This window comes from Prionailurus bengalensis, chromosome C1, assembly GCF_016509475.1.
Source record: "Prionailurus bengalensis isolate Pbe53 chromosome C1, Fcat_Pben_1.1_paternal_pri, whole genome shotgun sequence".
NCBI lineage: Eukaryota > Metazoa > Chordata > Mammalia > Carnivora > Felidae > Prionailurus > Prionailurus bengalensis.
This window is the reverse complement of record NC_057345.1, coordinates 55,823,615-55,845,762: the sequence shown is the minus strand read 5'-3', so window position 1 is coordinate 55,845,762 and position 22,148 is coordinate 55,823,615. Positions and strand designations below refer to the sequence as shown.

General features: G+C 41.0%; 1 protein-coding gene across 1 annotated transcript in view; it reads right to left on the bottom strand.

Annotated features, from left to right (window-relative positions):
• Positions 1-21,210, bottom strand: part of IL12RB2 (interleukin 12 receptor subunit beta 2) — a 77,744-nt gene extending 56,534 nt beyond the window's left edge. The window contains exons 1-4 of the mRNA XM_043575221.1: positions 21,109-21,210; positions 9,866-9,977; positions 7,610-7,897; positions 52-166 (exon numbers count right to left, since the gene is read on the bottom strand). Of these exons, the coding sequence (XP_043431156.1) occupies positions 52-166; positions 7,610-7,897; positions 9,866-9,941 (479 nt within the window). The 5' untranslated portion in view covers positions 9,942-9,977; positions 21,109-21,210. The remainder of the gene's footprint in view (positions 1-51; positions 167-7,609; positions 7,898-9,865; positions 9,978-21,108) is intronic.
• Between the last annotated feature and the right edge of the window lie 938 nt (positions 21,211-22,148).

Below are 22,148 nucleotides of genomic sequence, written 5' to 3'. Positions count from 1 at the left end.
GTCTAAGACAATACCTACAAAGCAGCTGCAAAAATATAGTCTTTCACTCACTGTAAAGTATATGCAGTATATAGGTGGGTGTCTCGTCCTCTGTCCCAGATGCAGGTTACAGTCCCATGTTCTCCCTTCTGTATACAAGATAAGTTTTGAGGCTGTTCCGGAACAACTTTAAAAAGAAAGTGCAAAGCCTCATATTTTAAACACCACACAGTTGATATCTCAGTCACATTGTTATTTGACAATAAGACAATGATACTTCCCCTATGTCTACATTCCATCAAGTTCATATTTGCTTCCAAGGCATGAATGTCTTTTAATAACAATAGTGAAAATGGATCAAACATTACATGCTGAGTCTTATGCATTGTGCATGGTTTTTCTCAATTAGATATCATAGCAGCTACATCAAGTATTTATTGTTATCATCCTCAATGTACTGAAGAGGAAAACTAAAACTTAGAGGTTAAATATCTGGCCCCAAATTACAAAACTGTGTTGTGGCAGAATCAGGGCTCCAGCCCAGGTGTAGCTGACTTGAGTCCAAGCCTTTTACTACCATATTCAACCATTTCCCCTGACAGCTGAACATCCAGTGCTAGCTTCATTACCAATGGTGATGATGAGTTTACTGATTCAGAGTGAGGTCCATTCAAATATTAGAAACCTTTAAACTTAATTTTTTTAAACTTCATATTTTTAATGTTTATTATTTATTTAAAATATTTTTTAACGTTTATTCATTTTTGAGAGACACAGAGAGACAGAGCGTGAATAGGGGAAGGGCAGAGAGAGAGGGAGACACAGAATCCGAAGCAGGATCCAGGCTCCGAGCTGTCAGCACAGAGCCCTACGTGGGGCTTGAACGCATGAACCGTGAAACCATGACCTGAGCTGAAGTCAGGCGCCCAACCGACCGAGCCACCCAGGCACCCCAATGTTTATTTATTTTTAAGAGAGAGAGAGATAGAGAGAGCATGAGCAGGGGAGGTACAGAGACAGAGGGGGACAGAGGAACCAAGCTGGCTCTGACCTGACAGCAGAGAGCCAGACGCAGGGCTCAAACTCATGAACCACAAGATCATGACCTGAGCCAAAGTTGGATGCTCAACCAACTGAGCCACCCAGGTGTCCCCAAATATTAGAAACCTTTGAAAACTAGGGGCTCTTTCTCTTCCTAGACCTGATATTTGCTGCCAAGACACTTCTACCCACTAGCCCTAGTCATGTCCTTCTGAGTTGTATCATCTAAATCTAATTTCTGCAGAATCGCTTGAAACACTTTATAAACATTTATAAGCTAATTCTTTTTTTGAATACTTTTTTTCTTTTTATTTTTTAATATATTTTTTAATTTTATTTTTTTAAATTTACATCCAAATTAGTTATCATATATGTACGCTAATTCTTTATGTACGTGGACACTGAGTACCTTCCATGAGTTGGGCACAGTGCTAGCTATGGACATACAAAGGTGTACAAGGCAAGATCCCTTCTACCATAAGGTGTGTATTTGTAAATTAAGCCATGTTATAGTCAAAGGCAAAACCCAAGCTAGGAGTTTCTCAGATTTAGTGGAAGTAAGAAAAGACACTGTTAATCATTCATCTCATTGTACTCTAATACCGAGACCCACATGTAATAGATGTTTCCCTTGGGTGAGATAAAACAAGTTTACCACTAAATCCCTAGATATTCTCTGCACCAAAAAAAAAAAGTTGTAGTTGATGGAATAAATCCCCCCCCCCTTTTTGTTTTGTCCTTAGCAAACACCACAGACATGATAATTGCCCACTACGTGATGGTGAACAAGTTAACTTCTCAGAGGTTCAATTTCTTCATCTATAAAATGGGTATAATAGTATGAAGCTCATATAGTTTTGTTTGATGGAATAATAAACTTTCTTTTTCCTAAAAGAACAGACTCTTTCATATATATATGAAATATGTATACATTACATTGAAATATATATCATGTATGAAACACACACATGCACATACACACACACTGTTACAGTTCCCTGAGAAAGGGCTCAGGGAAGGAAATATTGTGAACATGGTTAAATGTATAAATACACTCTATATATCTGTATACATAACTACTTATGACTAATCCACTTAGAACACTACATTAACTTCTCATTTTATGTACTACTTTTTATTGATCTTGGAGCCAGCAATAAATTGCCTTGTTTTTCCATTTGTTTATTTTTCTTATTAATTCCAAACTCTCAAGCCAATTATCTGAATCACTGCTCACCATATTCAAATGCTGTTTCATTTGCCTGAAGACCTCTTTCTTGGGTCCTTGCAAAGTTTCCAATAAGATAGGTTTGCTTTGTGCCTGGTACAGTAGCAGCTGTTATTCTGATATTACCAGTACTTAGTATCATGGAAATTCCTTCTTTTTCTGGTGTTTGATATCCTATTTCTTAAATCTAATTCTTTCCTCTCCTTTGATTTAATTATTTGTGTTGGTGGGGTACATCCTCCAGTAATTCCCTGGAAAAGGGCACAGGGAGGAACTACTTTGACCATGACTAAAAATGTATTTATTCTACCCTCACACTTGACTGATACTTTGGCTGAGTATTAAATTCTAAACTGAGAAGAATTTTCATCCAGGATTCTGGAGACAATACTCTATTGTCTTCCATATTCTAGGATGCTGTTGAGAAGCTTGAAGCCATCTGATTCTTTAAAAAAAATTTTTTTTAATGTTTACTTATTTTTAAGAGATAGAGACAGAGCACGAGTGGGGGAGGAGCAGAGAGAGAGGGAGACACAGAATCTGAAGCTGGGTCCAGGCTCCGAGCTGTCAGCATAGAGCCCGATGTGGGGCTCGAACTCGTGAACCGCAATATCATGACCCAAGCTGAAGTCGGACACTTAACCAACTGAGCCACCCAGGCGCCCTAGTCATTCTGATTCTTGAACCACTGTTTTTCATCTTCAGAAGATTGTAAAATCTTTTCTTTGTCCCCACTATTCTGATTTTTCACAAAGATGTGCTTAATGAGGGTCTACTTTCTTTTGGATTCTTGGAGTGTATACATTCTGGGAACTTTTGTCCTTCAGTTTGGGAAACAGTCTTGAATTATTTTTCTGTTGATTCTCTCTTCTCTATTTTTATCTTTCTAAAAATCTCTAGTTTTCATCGGTTGGATCTTCCTCTAATTTTATATATTACCCTCTATATTTTTAAGCTCTTCATCTTTCTGCTCTACCATCAAGGAAAAACCTCCTCAGTGTATATATCTAGTCTCTTGTTAAGTTTTTCATTGGTTTATCATTGGGGGCCATGTTTTCTATTCTCTGAATATTTTCTTTCCACACAGCATCCTATCTTTGTTCTGTATGCAATAGTTTCTCTCAATTCTCTGAGGGTATCAAGGATAGTTTTTGTTTTTTAATCTTTCCTCCCTGAATACACTCTACCCCTTCCACTTTGCTTATATGCTTTGTTCCCTATGTTTGTTCTGGTTTCTATCTTTCATAGCAGATGTTTTCCCCAGATCCTTATATTTTTACTCACGTATAGAAGTGAGGCACTATTTAAATTATAGATTGGAGCTCTGCATGTGTGTCAGCTGAGGGGCATTTGCTGATTCTGGGTTTCACCCAGGGTGATCTGGCCAGGTTTTCTGTATTGTCAATTATTTTATTTTATTAAAAATTTTTTTTTAATATTTATTTATTTTTGAGAGAGACAGAGCATGAGTGGGGGAGGGGCAGAGAGAGAGGGAGACACAGAATAATCAGAAGCAGGCTCCAGGCTCCGAGCTGTCATCACAGAGCCCGACATAGTGCTCAAACCCACGAATGGGGAGATCATGACCTGAGCTAAAGTCGTGTGCTCAACCAACTGAGTCACCCAGGTGCCACAGTATCATCAATAATTTTAGATATTTCCTCTTGGCCTTGTCAGATTTCTTAGAAAAGGATATTGTAACTTTAGTGGGGGAGAGAACAGGGTTGAAGGGAGCTATTTGTAGATGTTCCTTTAATCCCTCTGTTTTTTCAGCATGGTATTACCAATCTCAGCTGAAGTGGTCGGAGCTAGTTTAGTGACCCTCTGATGCCAAGCCTCCAGTCTTATGCCAGAGTAGTGGAGCAGTGAATGTCTAGCTACATGGAATTTGGAAAGAGATCTGAGAATCTGTTTTTCAAATAGATTTTCAATGGAATCTCTCATTTCTTAGTCCTATTTTACCCTTCCTCCCAGAAAGACATGGTATCACCAATTTCTGAGTCTTTCTGGGGTGGAATCTTCTGCATTCAATCATGTTGCATCATGACATTTCTCATTGCCAGCTGCTGGCTAACCAATTATTACTGGTCTACCTGCTTTCTAGCTTCCACAAGTTTGTTGATATGTCTCCCCTCCCATCCTAACCCTTCATAGGGTCTTTTGATGACCAAATGACATATAAAGCACGTGGTACTTTTAAGTAATTAAAAAGTTAGTTCTCACTCGTATCTTTACTCCTAAAAGTTTTCAGAGACCCTTATTTTAAAGAGCACAGCTTTTACTCACAAATCAAGTCAACTTTCCTAGCATGAGGTCCCCACACCCCAGGACTTGGTTTTGACAGAGACTATCTGTTCCAGGGGAAACCAGGCCTCATTCTCTTCAATACAAGTGTATAATAGCTGACACCAAAAAAAGGACAGAAATCAAAGCCTCTGAAAATTAAGATAGCTTGCAATATAATAAATTGTTATGAGTACTACAGTTGTTATTGTTTTTAAAAGCCCTACTTACTATGGGAAATTAATAGTCTTGGAAAAATAGCTTTCAGAAATATCAACAGTCAAGCATATGCTGAAAACACCCAAGGGGCACCTGGATGGCTCAGTCGGTTGAGTATCTGACTTTGGCTAAGTCATGATCTCTCAGTTCATGGGTATGAATCCCAGGTCAGGTTCTCTGTGTTGAGTACAGAGGTCATTTTGGACCCTCTGTTCCCCTCTATCTCTGCCCCTCCCTCACTCTCTCTCTCTCTCTCTCTCTCCCTCATAAACAAACAAACATTAAAAGACCCACCCAAGCAAGAATCCATTGTCTTTCATTTATTGCCTTGATTTTCTAAATAGCTTGTGGATCAATCCTATGAGGTTAAGCTAGAGCACTGATTGCTTAGTTACTGCACAATTGGAATGAGGTCTTGGCAGCAGAGCAGCCTAACCCCTGGAAGGGGCTGGGAAGAAAAGGCTAAATTACCCATTCCCAGTTCTTAGAAAACAGCCAACTTTATGACAGCATCCTCAGGATATACAAAGGCACTGTGGACACCACTTATCACAGAAAAGGGGCTCTTTACTCCCTCACTAGATAGGATTAAGCTTGCTATACTAGGCAAAACCAAAATTCATTGTGTCTTTTCTTGGAATGACTAGCTGTACTCAGAAAAAGGTGCTACTTTCAGTCAGTCCTTCCCCTCAAAGGTGCTAACCTTGCTTAAAGAGCAGCCATTTGGTGGTGCGGTTACAACTAGAGCACACGGTGCAAGCAACATTCCAGCAGCACCACCCAACTTTGCTGCACCACGACAGATCCTCTTGACCATCTATCTCCCTGGGTTTTCTGATGCTGCAACTGTCAGAAATGCATCTGCATATTCTGGATGGAAAGTTTTAAAAATGAAAAGGGGTTGTAGCACTCTAACATACCTAAGAAAAGGTAGGAAATGGAATGGGATGGCTAAAGACATGTGCAAGGACACTGACTTTCAAGGCTCTGTTAGCCTAGTAAATATGAAGAAAACAGCAGCAGCACTGTGAACACCCACAACTGACATCTATGCCTGGGAATATCTAATACACATATGTAATGTTGGTCTACTAACAAGTTACCCCAGAGTAAAACATTCATGTGTTCTGAGGACAAGGAAGGTGAGGACCAATGGTGATTTTTAGAAAAGTTTTGATTTTGTCTATCACTTTCTTGTACTGTTCTTTTAAGGGAAATGGGGTCGCCTACCCAACACACTGTGCACAGGAATAAAAGAGTCAAGCCACATAAAATTTCAACCCTAATGCTTATCACCTAGGTGCTTTCCATGTGCCCGGTACTAGATTAAGCACTTTGCATACTGAGTGTCATCTATTCACTACAACCATTTTCTGAAGTACGTGTTAGTATCTTCATAACAGACAGAGAAACTGGGGCTCAGAGAATTGAAACTGCCTACTGCTAGTGACAGGGTTGGGCTTCAAAGCCCATGTTCCTTTTAGGACACCACAGGCAGTCAGAGCCAAGAGTACCCATAAATGACCCATAAATGGCATGAATAGGAGGCCCTGAACTGGAAAAGGAGGACTGGGCCTGGTTTATATCTTCTTAGCCTCCAGTGATTTGTTCAGCTGTTTGCTTGGTATTCTACTCAGTGCTTCTGGTGACTCTCCAGCAAGATTGCTTGGCACCAACCATATCCTTGCAGGTCAAAGAATAGTGGTTTCCATCTTTAGGAAAGAGTCTCATTGAGCTCTGTAACACTGTCTTCATGTCAGGGGCCCTGTCCTTGCATCTTTGTCAGTCAGACTAATATACCAATTCCTCCTACTCTCCCATGCCTTTCACTGGCCACTCCAGAGCTTATCTGCAACCACGGAGGCACAGAATGAGATGGGATGACTCAGAGCCCATGCAATCTCACTGGATTGCCCGGCTGGACCTTCAAGGCTACAGGTTGTAGGCTGTAGGCTACAAGCTTTTGGCAGGTGTGCTGCCAGCTCACCATAGGCACAGCAGCTGCCTGGAGGGACCAGAAGTGCAAGCTAAGTGGGGGAGTTGATACCCTGTGGGTGAACTTTGACCAATGACAGATAGTTAAATTCTCCTCATTCTCTGTCATTGTATTTCCATACTTTTTTTCTGGGAATGTCCCTAGTGACCAAGCAACCAGCTGTATTTTCTTTCGATGCTGTGGCCAGCTCAGTAACTTGACCTCCTTGTGTTTGCTTTGGTCCCTTCCTGGCTCACCCCCTCACTCTTGCTTCCCTGAGACTACTGAATTCCCCTTTCCCAATGAAGCATAAGCATGTCAGTTCTGCCTTAGGGAGCTTTCTAGAAAACCCAGGTAAAGATAGTGTGACAATAGTTTTCTTTTAACCTCTGATAAGTATAACTAGTGGTCAGGAGTAAGTGTGGATGTAAGGACCATTAAGTTAGGGAAAGGAGAACTGCTCAGCTTTGGGTGGTCAACCTGGACTTCATAAGTCAAAAAAGGTACCTCTTTCGTCTTTTTAGGAGGTTGTAGCTTTGAATTAAATTCTCATAAATCAAGAAGCCATGAAGAGTCAGCTGCAGAGATTCTCTTTCCTGCCACTGGAGTCCAAGGACAACAGGTAAATGGTCTTAATGGGTAAAACACTAGTGGGCAGGGGAGGGGATAGGGGGAGGGAGAAAAAAAGAGATAACACTACTAAATGAAACCCCAATTCTATTGATTTCTGGATTTCTGACATTGAGATGCTCATATTGCTATCAAGATGAAATATATCCATGTGGCATGAAAAGGAAGAACAGTCCTATATTTGGATTTCTGTATAACACATGACAAATATCGAAAGATGACTAGTTTTTAAGAATTCAGAATGGAATGCTCACCACCAACTGAGATCTCTGCCCCACATATTCGAAACTCCTTGTTTTTTCTACATGCCAATTTGCAGAGAAACAGGGTTGTACCCAGAGGAAGACCAGTGACTTGAGAACTGAGGGAGTAACCATGCAGAAAATGGATTTGTCTGTCAAACTTGTAGAGGATTAACCTGTTAACACTGGGGTATTGTGAGCAGCCTTGTTCAGGCTTCAAAGAGCATGAAATATTGACAGCTGATCCAAGTGAAATTACACGGGAAGGCTTCACGGTCACATCTCCTCTCTTGCATACATCTGCAATAAGACACAAGTCAGCACATAAGAAATCCATCTCAAAATGGTGGGTTTGTGTAACCCTCAAGAGCAAGGTAAAATTAATCCCATCAAATCATGAAAATATAAATAACCTAAACTGCTCTGGCTGAATTGGTGATGCACAATGAGAACAGAAGGTAACCACATTAAAGTCTAATTGTATTTGAATTAAAATACGCATCCTTCTCAAAACAGTTATACTATAACCAGAACCAAAAGTGCTGAGAAAATAGGGTTGGGAGAACATTCAGGAACATGGGACCAGGAAAAATCAACCTCTCTTATATGCAGATTATTCCTCAGGCTACTGAAAAGTACTTCCCAGAATAAATCACACTTGTTTCCTTCCTCATTTATGATTTATAAGGCTTACTTCAATACTCAGACCAAAAAGAAAAATAATGGTGTAAGGGGCTATTACAAACTACAAGGGATAGATTTAGGAATAACACTTTCTCTTGCTGTATTAATGGTATAAAGTTTGTATAATCTAGAACATTATTTTATAACAAAAGAAAATATTCAGTGGCTCTGTTATGTTTGTGGTTGGCATCAAGGATGAAAATTAGGTCTTACCATGCCATATTTTGGTATTCCTTCAAGATGCAAGACCCTGGGCTAGATGAACCATAACCCAATACAGCTAATGTGACACTACATGAAAAGAGTTTGTTTATTGACAGATACTACATTAAACTCATTAAAAGAGAGGTCATTCTTGGGGCGCCTGGGTGGCGCAGTCGGTTAAGCGTCCGACTTCAGCCAGGTCACTATCTCGCGGTCCGTGAGTTCGAGCCCCATGTCAGGCTCTGGGCTGATGGCTCAGAGCCTGGAGCCTGTTTCTGATTCTGTGTCTCCCTCTCTCTCTGCCCCCTCCCCTATTCATGCTCTGTCTCTCTCTGTCCCCAAAATAAAGAGAGGTCATTCTTACTCTCCAGAAGCTTTTGTGTAAATAAATATGACAACTATTCAGAAATGAACAGTTTTTGGTGGTACTGCCAGTGAAAGAACATCAGAATTATAGATTTGCCCTGAATTTTCAAATGTGATAGAAAGCCTCTATTGAAAGTCTCTTCTTTTTTTTTTTTTTTTTTTTTTTGTAATTGTAAGACTGCTTTGATTAACTACCCTAAACAGGAATTGGTAGAAAAAGTTATTTTTTTTCAATGTTTATTTATTTTTGACAGAGAGAGAGAGAGAGAGAGAGAGAGAGAGAGAGACAGACAGAGAGAGAGACAGAGCATGAGTGGGTGAGGGGCAGAGAGCGAGGGAGACACAGAATCTGAAACAGGCTCCAGGCTCCAAGCTGTCAGCACAGAGCCCAATGCGGGGCTTGAACCCATGGACAGCGAGATCATGACCTGAGCCAAAGTCGGGCAGTCAACCGACTGAGCCATCCAGGTGCCCCAGAAGAAGTTATTTATATCAAATAAATTAAATACTAAAAATTCCCTATAAATGAAAAATTCTTTTTTATTTTTAGAACTGAAAAAGTCTCTCTCTTTCTCTTTCCTCACCCTATCCTACTTGTATATTTGTTCTCTGCATCTTTAATTTTCATTGATCTTAAGTAAAAAGTAAGCTCCCAAAAAAGAAAAGGCAGGGAAAACGTCAGCCATTATTTTTTTACCATAGTTGAATTTGCTCATAAACACCCTCTGTTAAAATGCACTACCGTTTTAGTAAAACATTCATTCATGAAGTCAGCTTTGTGGTTACCTAGTCACTTAATGAGAAATGATATGATTGGACTCATGTTAATCAGTATAAATTAAATAAAATGCATATTAGTTACAGATATGGAACCAGATATACCCACTTAAAATGATAGAAGATTGACTACAAAAGACCAACTACCAGAACAATTGCCACGAATATATATTTCATCTGTAACTGAAAATTTAACCCATAAATCCTTCTACTGATTCAATTATAAAAATATCTTACCTATATTTGCTTTAGCCAACAACAACACAATGATAAAAATAAGTGCCAGTGAACACCCTCCATTTGTTTGTGCCATGAACAGTCAACTCTGGAACACACCTCTGTAATTTTCCTTGTAAAAGAAGACAAATTCATTCATGTTAAATACATTCAGAAAATACCAGGACCAACACCATTCAGAAAGGCTTAAAATGCCCCTTTAATTTCTCTGTATCATTAAGATTTGGGTTTTTTTCTTTTTAAATGAAGTATACCTTAAAACTTGTAAACTGAAAATCTTAACCACCTCTAACCCCATTCACTTTTGCTTCTTGGAGTTGGCAAAGGGTGGGAGAAGAGGTATGGCCTGTGGAGTCCTTTAAAACTGGGTTTAAGAACTCTGAGACTGGGAGCAAGTTACTTAACCTTCCTAGCCTCAGGTGCACACAAAAATTGTTTTCTTCCAAACAGGGTTGCACCATCATAGTCAAACATAATGGTGTTAAATCCCAAGACTAATGAGAATTTCTGATCTATTCATATGCTTCCAGAACAGAAGATTAAAAAGTGGCTTATAACCCTCTCCTAGAACTTAGTGAAAAATTGATCTCTTTGGTCATAAGAAAGGGAGTTGTTTGAGTCTTCTACAGAAGTTCAATTTTACTTGTTTGTTTGCTTGTTTATTTATTACTCATTTATTTTACTACGTATTCCTATCTCGAATGGTTCAGAAAATGCAATCTGGTGATTTCTGATTGTTTCCAAATTTAAACCTAAGGAATGGTTCTACTAATCATTAGGGAATTCTCTAAATTCTATTTTAAGGTGGGCCAAAAATCCATAACATATGCTGGAAAGTTCTGCGATGTTAGGCTATTGGGAACCAGCCAATGCAAATGTTCACGTCTTACTCCCATGCCTAGAGATGTGCCAGAACATACTAGACATTCTCAGAAAAATTCACTTATTCCTTTAACAGGCTACTTTTCATGTGCCAGGCACAATGTTAAGTGCTAGAGATATAACAGTACTGCTCTAGTGTTTTTTGTTTGTTTGTTTAGTTTTGCTTTTTAGTTTTGAGAGAGAGAGAGAGAGAGAGAGAGCGAGCAAGCAGGCAAGCATATGCGAGTAAGTAGGAGAGAGGAGCAGAGCACCAGGGAGGGGGTGGGGGGAGAGGCAGGGAGACAGAGAGAATCTTCGGCAGGAGCCCTACACAGGACTTGATCCCACAACCCTGGGATCCTGACCTGAACCTAAATCAAGAGTTGGATGCTCAACCAACATAGCCACCCAGGTGCCCCGGCTCTAGTGGGTTTATAGAAATGTGCCCACTTGCCCTTTTAACTTTTCTACCTCTAGCCTAGTCATCACTTGTCTTTTCAATAGTCTTTGCTGGTTGCTCTTCCTTCTCCTCCTGACTTTCAACTCTTGGAGGACCTCAGCTCACTCAAGACATTATTTTCTATTTCTACTCCCGCCCCAGGAGATCTCATCTGGTCACCCAGCTCCACATCTGGTCACCCGGCTCTAGAAATCATTTGTATGCTAATGCCTCTCAGATGCACATCTTCATCTCAGACTCCAGTGTTCCAGTCTGTCTCTTTGCATCACCTCTTGATCTCTAATAGTACTCAATATTAACATGTTCAGTTGGTCTCCCTTCTCCAAATTGGTTCTTTCCCTAGCCCTTTTTATTTCAGTAAATAACATTCTTGCCCCCTAAGTTGCTCAAAAACCTAGAAGTGGACCTTGAGTCCACTCTCTTTCTCATTCCCTACAACCAAGTCATCACTAAGTCTCATTAATTTTACCTCCAAAATATATTACAGATCAATCCACTTCTCTCCGTTTCTACTGTCCTCACCCTAGTCCAAAAGCCAGTCATCTCTCCCCTAGATGACTATAGTAGCTCCTTAATGTGTCTTTCCAATCCATCCTTACCCCTTTCTAGGTCATTTTCACATACTGACTACCTTTTAGAAATATAAATAATATTACATTACATGTTTCATACTACCACTATTCACAGCCCTTCATATGTCTATCGTTGTTAGAATAAAATCCAAAATCCTCACCGCAGATGCTCTCTTGGGCAATGTATGGCCTCACTTCTCCTGTGTTGCCACCATCATTTGCCATACTTTTCTGCCTTGCTCACTCTGCTCCATTCATACTGGCTTTCAGACTGTGCCCCTAAATAAGGCATGTCTTTTGCTGCCCAGAGATTCTGCACTTTCCATTTCGTCTGCTAGAATCCTCTTCCTCTGTTTCTTAGTGGCTGGCTGACTTATATCCTTCAGATCTTAGATCATGTGTTACTTCCTCAGAGAGCCCCTCCCTGATCCCCTAGCCAAAGTGGTCTTGCCCAGCTACTTTCTACTCATCACCCTATTTATTGCTTCACAGTACAATCTGTAACTACTGTGTTTATTTACTTGACTACTTGTTTGTCGTCTATTTTTGTGTGAGAATTTAAGCTACCATAAGAGCAGGAACACTGGCTCACTGCTCTATGCCAGCACCTAGCACTAGGAAAGAGTATTCAACAAACATTTATTAAAAGAAAGAAAAAGGGAGGAAGGGGAAAGAAATATGAGCTATTAAAAAACTCCTTATAAACATCCCTGTGGTAGGCAGAATAATGGCCTGCAAAAGATGTCCATGCCTTAATCCCTAGAACATGTGTATATATTACAATTCATGATAGAGGGACTTTGGAGATGTGATTACTGCTAAGGATCTGAGATGGGGAGAATATCCTGTGTTATTCAAATGAGCCCAATCTAATCAGGTGAGTCTTTAAAAGTAGATGAGAGAGGCGAAAATGTCAGTCAGGGAGCTATAATATGACAAGGACTGATATGAGAATCTACAGTGGCAGATTCAGGGGGGTGCCATGAGCGAAAGATTGTGGTGGCCTCTAGAATCTGAGGGTGGGTCTCAGTTTACAGAAAATATGAAATGTGTTTCTTATCGGTCTTGGTTTAAAATGTTTGAAAAACACTGATCTAAATTAAAAGCTGATAGTTTCCCTTTCTTTAAACATACAGTCCAAGGTCACAGCCTACAATGGCCTCTGTGAGCTAATTTCTGTCTATATTACCAACTACATCCATCTCTACTCTCTAGCTGCTTAGTTTTCCTGCAACATCCTGTTGATGTTATTCTCTTACTTTTCCACTGTTCTTAGAATGGCTAAATCTTTTTTTTAATTAAAACAATTTTTTTAAGTTTATTTACTTTGAGGGAGAGAGAGCGTACACACAAGTGGGGGAGGGGCGGAGAGAAGGAGAGACAGAATCCCAAGCCATCAGCGCAGAGCCCAATGCAAGGCTTGAACTCACAAACTGTGAGATCATGACCTGAGCTGAGATCGAGAGTCAGATACTTAACCGATTGTACCACCCAGGTACCCCTAGAATGGCTAAGTCTTATGCATCCATTCCAACTCAGCTCAGACACCTTTTAGTCAGCCATTCAATCAACAAATATGTATCCAGCAGTTGTTGTGTGGCAGGGGCTAGGGATAGAGTGAAGAACAAGATAGTGAGGGTTTCTGCCCTCATGGAACCAACGTTCTGGAATAAGGAGACAGAAAACAAATAAATAACAAATTCGGACAATGATAAAAAGAAAACCACAAAAGAAGCTAAGGGGAGAGAAAGACTGGGGAGGAGAGAAGCTGGTCAATGCAAGAGGTGAAGTTGGAGCTGAGACTGGCACAAGCCAAGTGAAGACTCAGGATGAAGCCCAGAGGCAGAGGAACAAGCTGGCTATGGGTGAGTCACGGAAAAAAAAGGGCAGGGTGGCAGGGGAAGTGACTGTGGGGAGAATGGTAGGACATGAAATGGAGAAGAAGCCAGGAACCACATCTACCATGGGTTTGTTTACCATGGAAGGGAGCCTGGATTTTACTCTCAAATCTATAGGAAACCACTGATGTTTAATTCAACGTTTTTAAAAAAAATTTATTTAACTGAGTTTTAATTGGGGATAAGTCAAGGTGTTACAAGATATGAATTACATTAAACAAACACATGCAAAGGCAAAAAAACAAACAAAAAAGTTAGCCTTGGCCTCGTGTATGGGGACCAGAGTAAAGCCAGCAGACCAGTAGTGTCTATTCATGTAGTGTCTATTTTATTTCTATTTTAATGTAACTACAACTACATTAAATCTGATTCTGCCACATCATGGCTGACATCATTAATAGTAAGTTTTTCTTTATTATCACTACCTTAGTTACTTCATTAAAATTTGGAATATTCTAGCATAAAGAAAATTACAAACTGAATGAGAAGACAACTAGAAGATGATTGGATTATGAACAACCAGTTACATAGGGGATTAAATAAATTTCTGCTTCTTGACTATAAGGGGTATCTACAGGGTATCTTTCAATATGCTTTGCAATTTATGGAGCTATGACATTATCCAAATAAATAAAATAGTAATAGCAAAATATTTAATTAGTTATAAGAATGTTTTAAATGTATAAATATGAAATATGCATATATAAAACACATATTAAATATGTATATAAGAAATATATATGAAATATACATATATGAAATACACACACACACACACACACACACACACACACACACACACCCCTATATATGAAATAGGCAAATTAGAGGATAGAGTTGAGTTTATATAGTACATTGAGTTTGCTCAAACACGAGTTTGCTCATTTTCTTTGAATACCCAGTAAAATAGTTTCTCCTCTTATAAGAAACTCAGAACCCCAAAGACCTTCAAGTAAATGAGGTATCTTCTAATAAAATGAAACTTCCTATCAACTGTAAACATCTTTCAGACAGTCTGCCTGGAGGGTTGATATTAAAACTACAACTCTATCTTGAATCAGAAAATCAAAGAGAATGCTGCCTCACTGACTCGTCACTGACCCATCACTCAAGTTGTGACAGTTTCCACACAGTGAAAATACTATCTCAGTGAGGGGGACAAGGATGAGCCAGAAATGCTACAACTGGCAGGAAGGCAGAAGCAAGGATAACTCCCCGGTGAGTATCTTCCTCTGTTGCTCCAGGAAGAAGCACAAAATACACATTACTGCAAAACTGTATTTTAGTAGGCTAGGAAAAACCCTTACCACAGGTGATAACTGCATGTAGGCAGGAGCACTTCCTACTTCCACATTACTTTACTTAACGTGGTAGCACTATGTTAAGTTCAAGGGGGCAGTGTAGTATTGTGGAAAAGAAAAAAGCTAGTGAACCTTAGTTCCACTGTGCGCTATTAACTGTAAGAGTGCCATTTCCTCATTCTTACAGTGCATACAGTAATAGGAACCTGGACAAAGTTACTGGGAAGATTAATATGATAGTGTCATGGACCTATGAGATTACCTAGAACAAAGTAGGCACTCCACTGAGGCTAGCTCCCATTTTCCCTTCTGGGTCCTGCTTTTGCATCTCTCTCTCTCTCTCTTTCCCTCCGTCCCTCTCTCTCTCAAGCAGGGGAGGGGCAGAGAGAGGGAGAGAATCCCAAGCAGGCTCCCCACCATCAGCACAGAGCTCAACATGGAGCTTGAACTCATGAACTGTGAGATCATGACCTGAGCCCAAACCAAGAGTCGGACGCTTACTGACTGAGCCACCCAGGCACCCCAATGGATGTCTTTTCTAAATCACTTATGACTTTTACTACACTGGAACTATATGTTTTGTAAAACTAGGTTTAAAAAAAAATCATATGCTAGGCTATCTTTCTTTTTTTTTTTAATGTTTATTTCTGAGAGAGAGAGAGAAAGAGAGAGAGAGAGAGCAGGGGAGGTGCAGAGAGAGAGAGGGAGACACAGAATCCAAAGCAGGCTCCAGGCTCTGAGCTGTTAGCACAGAGCCCCACACGGCTGTAACTCACAGACTTCAAGATGATGACCTGAGCGGAAGTCAATGCTTAATTGACTGAGTCACCTGGGTGCCCTGAGGCTATCTTTATTCTTAACCCTAGTATCAAATACTTGAATAAGTCAGAGGAGGAAGGCACTTCAAAGGTTAGCTAGTCACTGCCATGATCCTGCTGCTCTTACCCTCCAACAGCTGACATTTCAGTCTGGGACACTGCAGAACAACCAAATGATGTTCTAGATGTCTATCAAGGTTGACTCTCTTACAAATGCATACTATTAATTACCCAGTTGACTCAATGGGGTGGAGTACAAAATCCTTCCCTTCTGCTGGCAAAGCTACTTATAGACATGTCTTAGTGGTGGCATCTCAGTACAAAAACAACACTTTGGAGGTTATCTATTTCACCTTCCCCATTTTACAGATAGATAAGTCAAGGTTTAGAGAAAAGAGGGGGAGTTGCCAAATGTTATTAATAGCAGAATCGAGATCAGAACATAGATTTTGTGGTTTCTAATCTAACATTACTTCAAGCATGTGAGACTGCTTCTGATTAGTAGCAACAGTAGCAGCATAATAGTAAAAATAGTGCTAATGTTAATTCTACCGTCAAAACTAATGCCTAGTTTATTGATTTCTTACTATATTCCAGGCACAATGCACATTACATGCATTCTTTATCATACCCACTAGTAAAGCAGTAATAATGCCTTATGCTTTAATCTTCACAAGCTTGAATCATTCTGATGCCCCCTTCCCTTCCTCAAAAGAGAATGAGACAAACAAATACAAAAACAGTATAGAGACAATATGTAACCACCTCTAATGATCTATTCCACTAGGATGATGGAAAAGGAAAATCAAATCCACCAAGTAGCAAGCTTGCAACTTAGCCATTGGAGTCAACCTTCTTCTCCATGACTTTTCATGAACTAAGTCATGAAAAAGAACAGTCTCCTGACTGAAGCATTATCTCCTTTTTCCTTCTGAGTCTGCCATTTGGTGAAAAAAATCTCACAAGCTCTAACATGGACAAATTCTGTGCTGTCTGACCCTGATCATCAAATCAGTCTCCTTATGATGACATGTTAGGTGATGTGACTGGCAAGGAAAGTAACATCAACTTAAACCTCTCTGCTTTTTCTTCTTTCTACCCAATAGCCCCAACACACTTTACATCAACAAACTAGACAGACACTGTTTTCCTTTCTCGAGAGCAGCTGAGGCTCTCTAGAATTTCCTCCAGTCTCACTGGTAAGCATTTGTACTCCTAACTTTACCTATAATACGTAGGCACATTCTTTTCTTGCTTGAAAGCAGGAGACTTCTGAAGTGTTTCTGAAGTGTTGGTCCTTTTTTTTTTTTTTTTAATTCTGTTGGAGGGTTTTCTCCTTTCCCTCTTTATGACCTCTTCATCATTTTTCTTAACAAAAGTTCCTTTACACATTTTCCCCTTCTTTTATATTTTTCTGAAATGTTCTTCTGTTAATTCTATTTGCCTTTATTTCCATTTCAGATATATCACACTGGACATAATAGACAGACTCTTGAAATACTGCATATAAATAAATTAATTTAAAGGGCATAAGGGAATCTTATCTCAACCCTGGAATCATTTGTACTGTGAACTGTCTTATAAATTGAACAAGCATTTCATTTTGTAGAGATTTCATTTTGTAGAGAACTACAAAAAAGAAATAAAAGAAACAAGACATGGATGGAGTCCTGAAGAAATAAGGTACTCTCAAGTCAATTGGTGTTATTTGCTTTGTTTCCTGTTTTCTTTCTTTGATTAGCTCCACAAGCCAACAATTTTCATAGCACTTAAGTTTTTATTTTTTTTGAGTTTTTAAATTTATTTAGAGAGAGACGGAGATGGCATGAGCAGGGGAGGGGGAGAGAGAGAGAAGGAAAGAGAGAATCCCAAGCAGGCTCCATGCTGCCAGTGAGGAGCCCCATATGGGGCTTGAACTCACAAACTGTGAGGTTATGACCTGAGCCAAAACCAAGAATTGGTTGCATAACTGACTGAGCCACCCAGATGCCCTGCACTTGTTAAGTTTTAACAATCCAACCTTCTTGGGGCACCTGGGTGGCTCAGTTGGTCAAGTGTCCGACTTTTGATCTCAGTTTAGGTCATGAACTCATGGTTCATGAGTTCGAGCCCTGCATCAGGCTCTGTGGTGACAGCATTGGCCTGCTTGGGGTTCTCTCTCTCCCCTCTCTCTCTGTCCCTACCCCACTTGTGCTCTCTCTCCCTCTCTCAAAATAAATAAATAAACTTAAAAAAAAATCCAACCTTCTCTATTTTCACCTTCCATATCCTTCTAGAGCTATAAATAAAATAAGTCATTGTCTTTCGGGAAGGATGATGTACTGGGAAGAGCATGGTGCCTGGGGCTTGAGGCCTGGGTGCCTGTTTCCTCCATTTCTACCTGTGTCACCATCCCAAGTAACTTCACATTTCAAAGCCTCTTTTCCTTGTTTGAAAAATGGCAACTGACATTTATTGAGAAAATTAAATTTCTTTTACTAACTTTTTTTCCTTAGTTTATTGGAAGGGTTTCTCCTTGGTCTTCCTCAATCTTGAAGTCTCTATTTATGGACAGTGGCAGAGGGTGGGGGGTTCACCTTTGCATCTTGGGTATTATTATTTTTGGATTCTGGCAAGCTTTGCTTCACCTTGTAAACCTCAACCATGGAGTCTTTTCATAAAGTGCTACGAGGCATCAAAAATATTAAAGCACATTACAATTACTTTGTTTAAAGAATTTCCTAGGAATTTCACAATTAAAGATAATTGGAGGCACACTGCCAGGGGGTGGGGTGAACTGAGACTAGTGATCATCATTCCACAATGTTCCTAAAGGTTTCTTACATAAATGAAAAATTCAGGTGAAGTCTCTACACAAACAACTCCATGTCTCAACATCTCTGCCTGATGTTTTACTCAATGTTTACCTTTTCCTCCGCATATCACTGTAAAAGAGATGTAAATTAAGATTCTAATCTTCATCATCTTTTACAGGCATTTACTTAGCAATTTATGCAGAGCATATATTTGAGTTGTTAATATTAGGTCATCTGCTATATAAACTATTGGTATCTCTATGCTACAGGTGGGAAATCCTCAAGTTGACCAAGTTAACACAGAAAAGCCAGAAGTGGGGCGCCTGAGTGGCTCAGTCAGTTAAGCATTTGACTCTTGATTTCAGCTCAGGTCGTGATTTCGCGGTTCGGGAGTTGGAGCCTTGCATCGGTCTCTGTGCTGACAGCTCAGAGCCTGCTTGGGATTCTCTCTCTCCCTCACTTTCTGCTCCACCCCCACTTTCTCTCTCTGTCTCAAAACAAACTTAAAAAAAAAAGAAAACCCAGAAGTAAATTTAAATTAGATAAATTAGAACTGCCTTCCATACTTGAGTTTCCTCATTTGTAAAATGAGAATAAAAATAGCACTGACGTCACAAGATTATTGTGGAGATTAAATGAGCAGCTCTTATTACAGTGCCTGGTATATATCAAGAGTTCCATAAATATTATCTGCTTTTATTATTATAAGAAAAAAGGATAATATCACCTACTTTTCAAGGATATTATCAGAATTGTTGGACAGGCTTGCTTTTTGACCTTTCTCTTTGCCTATTCATCTGACTCATCACTGAAAGATTAATTTGATTAAAGCTAGATCCCATACCTTCCTTGTAATAGGTGACTTTATGCCACCTATCACCCATAATTATTGTCTTCTCAAACAGTTTTCATTTCTTGAGGACAGGAACTGGGTCTTACATTTCTTTATATTTACTACAGTGACCAGCACAATGTCTTGAACATAATAGCTGTTCAATACATATTTGTATTAAAAAAAAATCATTGTTTCCATTAGCAAAGAGCACCACAAGATTCCAAGAACAAAGGCACTGGACAAACCTTCTTTGGGATTGGGCTTTCTTTTTACATGGGTCTGCACAAATTTACATGTAGAAGTTGAGAGCAGTGCTGTGAGTGTAATTACAAAGATGACAGATAACTGGCCAGAGGACAAAGCAGGTATACTAATACAAAAATAAGTCCACACTTGAGAAATAATGTGCAAAATCTACTATACTGAGAGGATTCTTCTCCCATAAAAATCTTACATATGCTTTAGAATTTTTTTCACCCTGAAACTCATTCTAACACATGATTCAGAGCTTGCCAAAATTTGGAAACTGACCGTCCTATGTAATCATCATGACATTCAAGAAACAAGACACATCAACAAAGAATGTTGCAGACTCTTACAGAGCGTTTCATGCCTAACAAAGTACTACTGGTAATGATTGAGGATTTTACTTTACAATGCGGAACGAGTGTCAGCTCTTAGCCACTAAGGTTATATGTTGGACAGAGAAACAGGGCACTGTACCATTTCCAGTTAATGGGCAATGAGAATATAATGTTTGTCCAAGTGGAAGTGGATATAATGTTATGAGCCAGCAAGAAGCACGAAGTTTGGAGCCAGGAACTTGTAACTCACCATCTCTGTGAAAGCAGGGAAGTTTCCGTATCTGTAAAGTGAGAACACTGATAGCCACTTCACCTACTTTTAAAAGAATTATAAAGGATCACAAAATACACTCAAAGGCCAGGTACATAGTAGAGGCTCAGCAAAGACTTTTATCTACAGAGGATATACACATAAGGGATTATAACAATTATCTAGAGGTGAGGGATAAAGATTAATTTTGTCCTGTTCTCTGGACATACCTGGGTAAAGTCTTTTGTATGTTTCTGGGTTATGAAGTTTAAGATGTCCATCTAATCATGCAGATACTTAATCTCTTATAATGCTTATACTTGTGCCCCCTAACCAGCTGAGAAGAGCCTTCCCAAAGACATTCCTCAAATGAGGAAATTGAGTCTGGCCGGTGGCTAGCCAGTGGGCTGGGCTTGCCCTTCCACGAGCAGCTAACGCGCCAGGTAGGGACTCTAGGTGTGTCTATGGGAAAGTGCTGCCGATGATGGGACAGTACACCCACCACGCGAGACTTAAGACTGCAATGCCTTAGAAAAGGCCCATTTTCTAGCCCGAGTCACGCCAACACTGGACCGCGAGTCGTGCCTTCGGCCCTTTCCCCAGATGCCAGCCCTCCCTGCCCCACACACCCACCATTCTGCGTCCCGGGAGGCTCACTCAGCCCGAGCGCCCTCTCCCCTCCTTCTGGCCGAACCCCAACCTGGCACCCTCAGCACCCAGAGAGCGAGAACCTTGACGAGGAGAACTCCCAGCCGCACCCAATGCCCCGGGAGAGGCGAGGCACGAAGCCCGGGCATTCAGACACCCCGCTAAGTCCGTGTCCCGGGGTCCCCGGCGCCCCCACCCCATTCGAGCCCCTGGTCACTCACCGCGCGTCGCCGGTATGAGGGCGGGGGCTGGGGCTGGCGAGGCCCCCGCGGCCCCGGCGCTCGCGCTCGGGGCGCACGTGTGGCTCTAGCCCTGGGCGTCCTGGCGCCAGCGCGCGCCCTGCTGCCGCCGCCCCCGCCACGTGCGGCTGGTCGACCCCGGGGTGGGGGGGCGCGCGCGCGCGGCGGTGGAGGAGGGCGGGGCACGCGGCTGCACGCCGCAGCTGCCGGACCCTCGGCCCCGCGGGCGCCTGCGGTTTCCCCGCCGCGCTCCACGCCAGCCAGGACCTGGTCCTGCCCCCCGCCCCCGTGGGCTCCCAGTGTGGCCCGGAGCAGGGGGATTATCGCTGGGCACCTGCCTTCCCGACACAAAATGCGGACGCAAAGCCTTCGCTTCTAAGGTTGAGCGAACTTTGACGGAGTTGGTGCGGTGAATTACGTGCGAGGTAGGACCAGCACGACAAAACCATGCCCTCAGCTTGCACAGCCACAAGGAGTCACTTTGTTGACTCATGTTAGAGTGAGAACTTTCCTCAGAGATGTCCTTCCTCTGCGCGCTCTGCGCTGCCCGCCTCTCCGCACGCTCGCGCAGGCTCTCCACGGTGGGCAGTGCGATGACAGATAACTAGCACTCTTAGATGGCATGACACCGACCCTAAGTGGTCCCGTGTTCGATATGTTGTAAGTGGGGTTCTGAGGGAAGGGGGAAAACTGCACACAAATGCAGAGGGGATGACAGCAGGACCCTTAACTTATGACAGTATTTCACTGAATCTAGGAATTCATTGACGATACTACCTACGTGTTTTAGGTACCAGTAAGAAGAATTGTCACATAAGCTATGACACATGCTTTCTTGACACCTAATATCTTTTGATTAAATTTTTATTTATTGAAATATCCCTTTTAGATTTATTTAGAAATACATGTTTGTATTATCTAACACTCTTCTTCATTCACAAAAGGAAAAAGGAAATACAGGCAAAATCAATTGGTTAAGATATTCTTCAGGTACATTCACATTGGGTCCAACGCTCCCCATC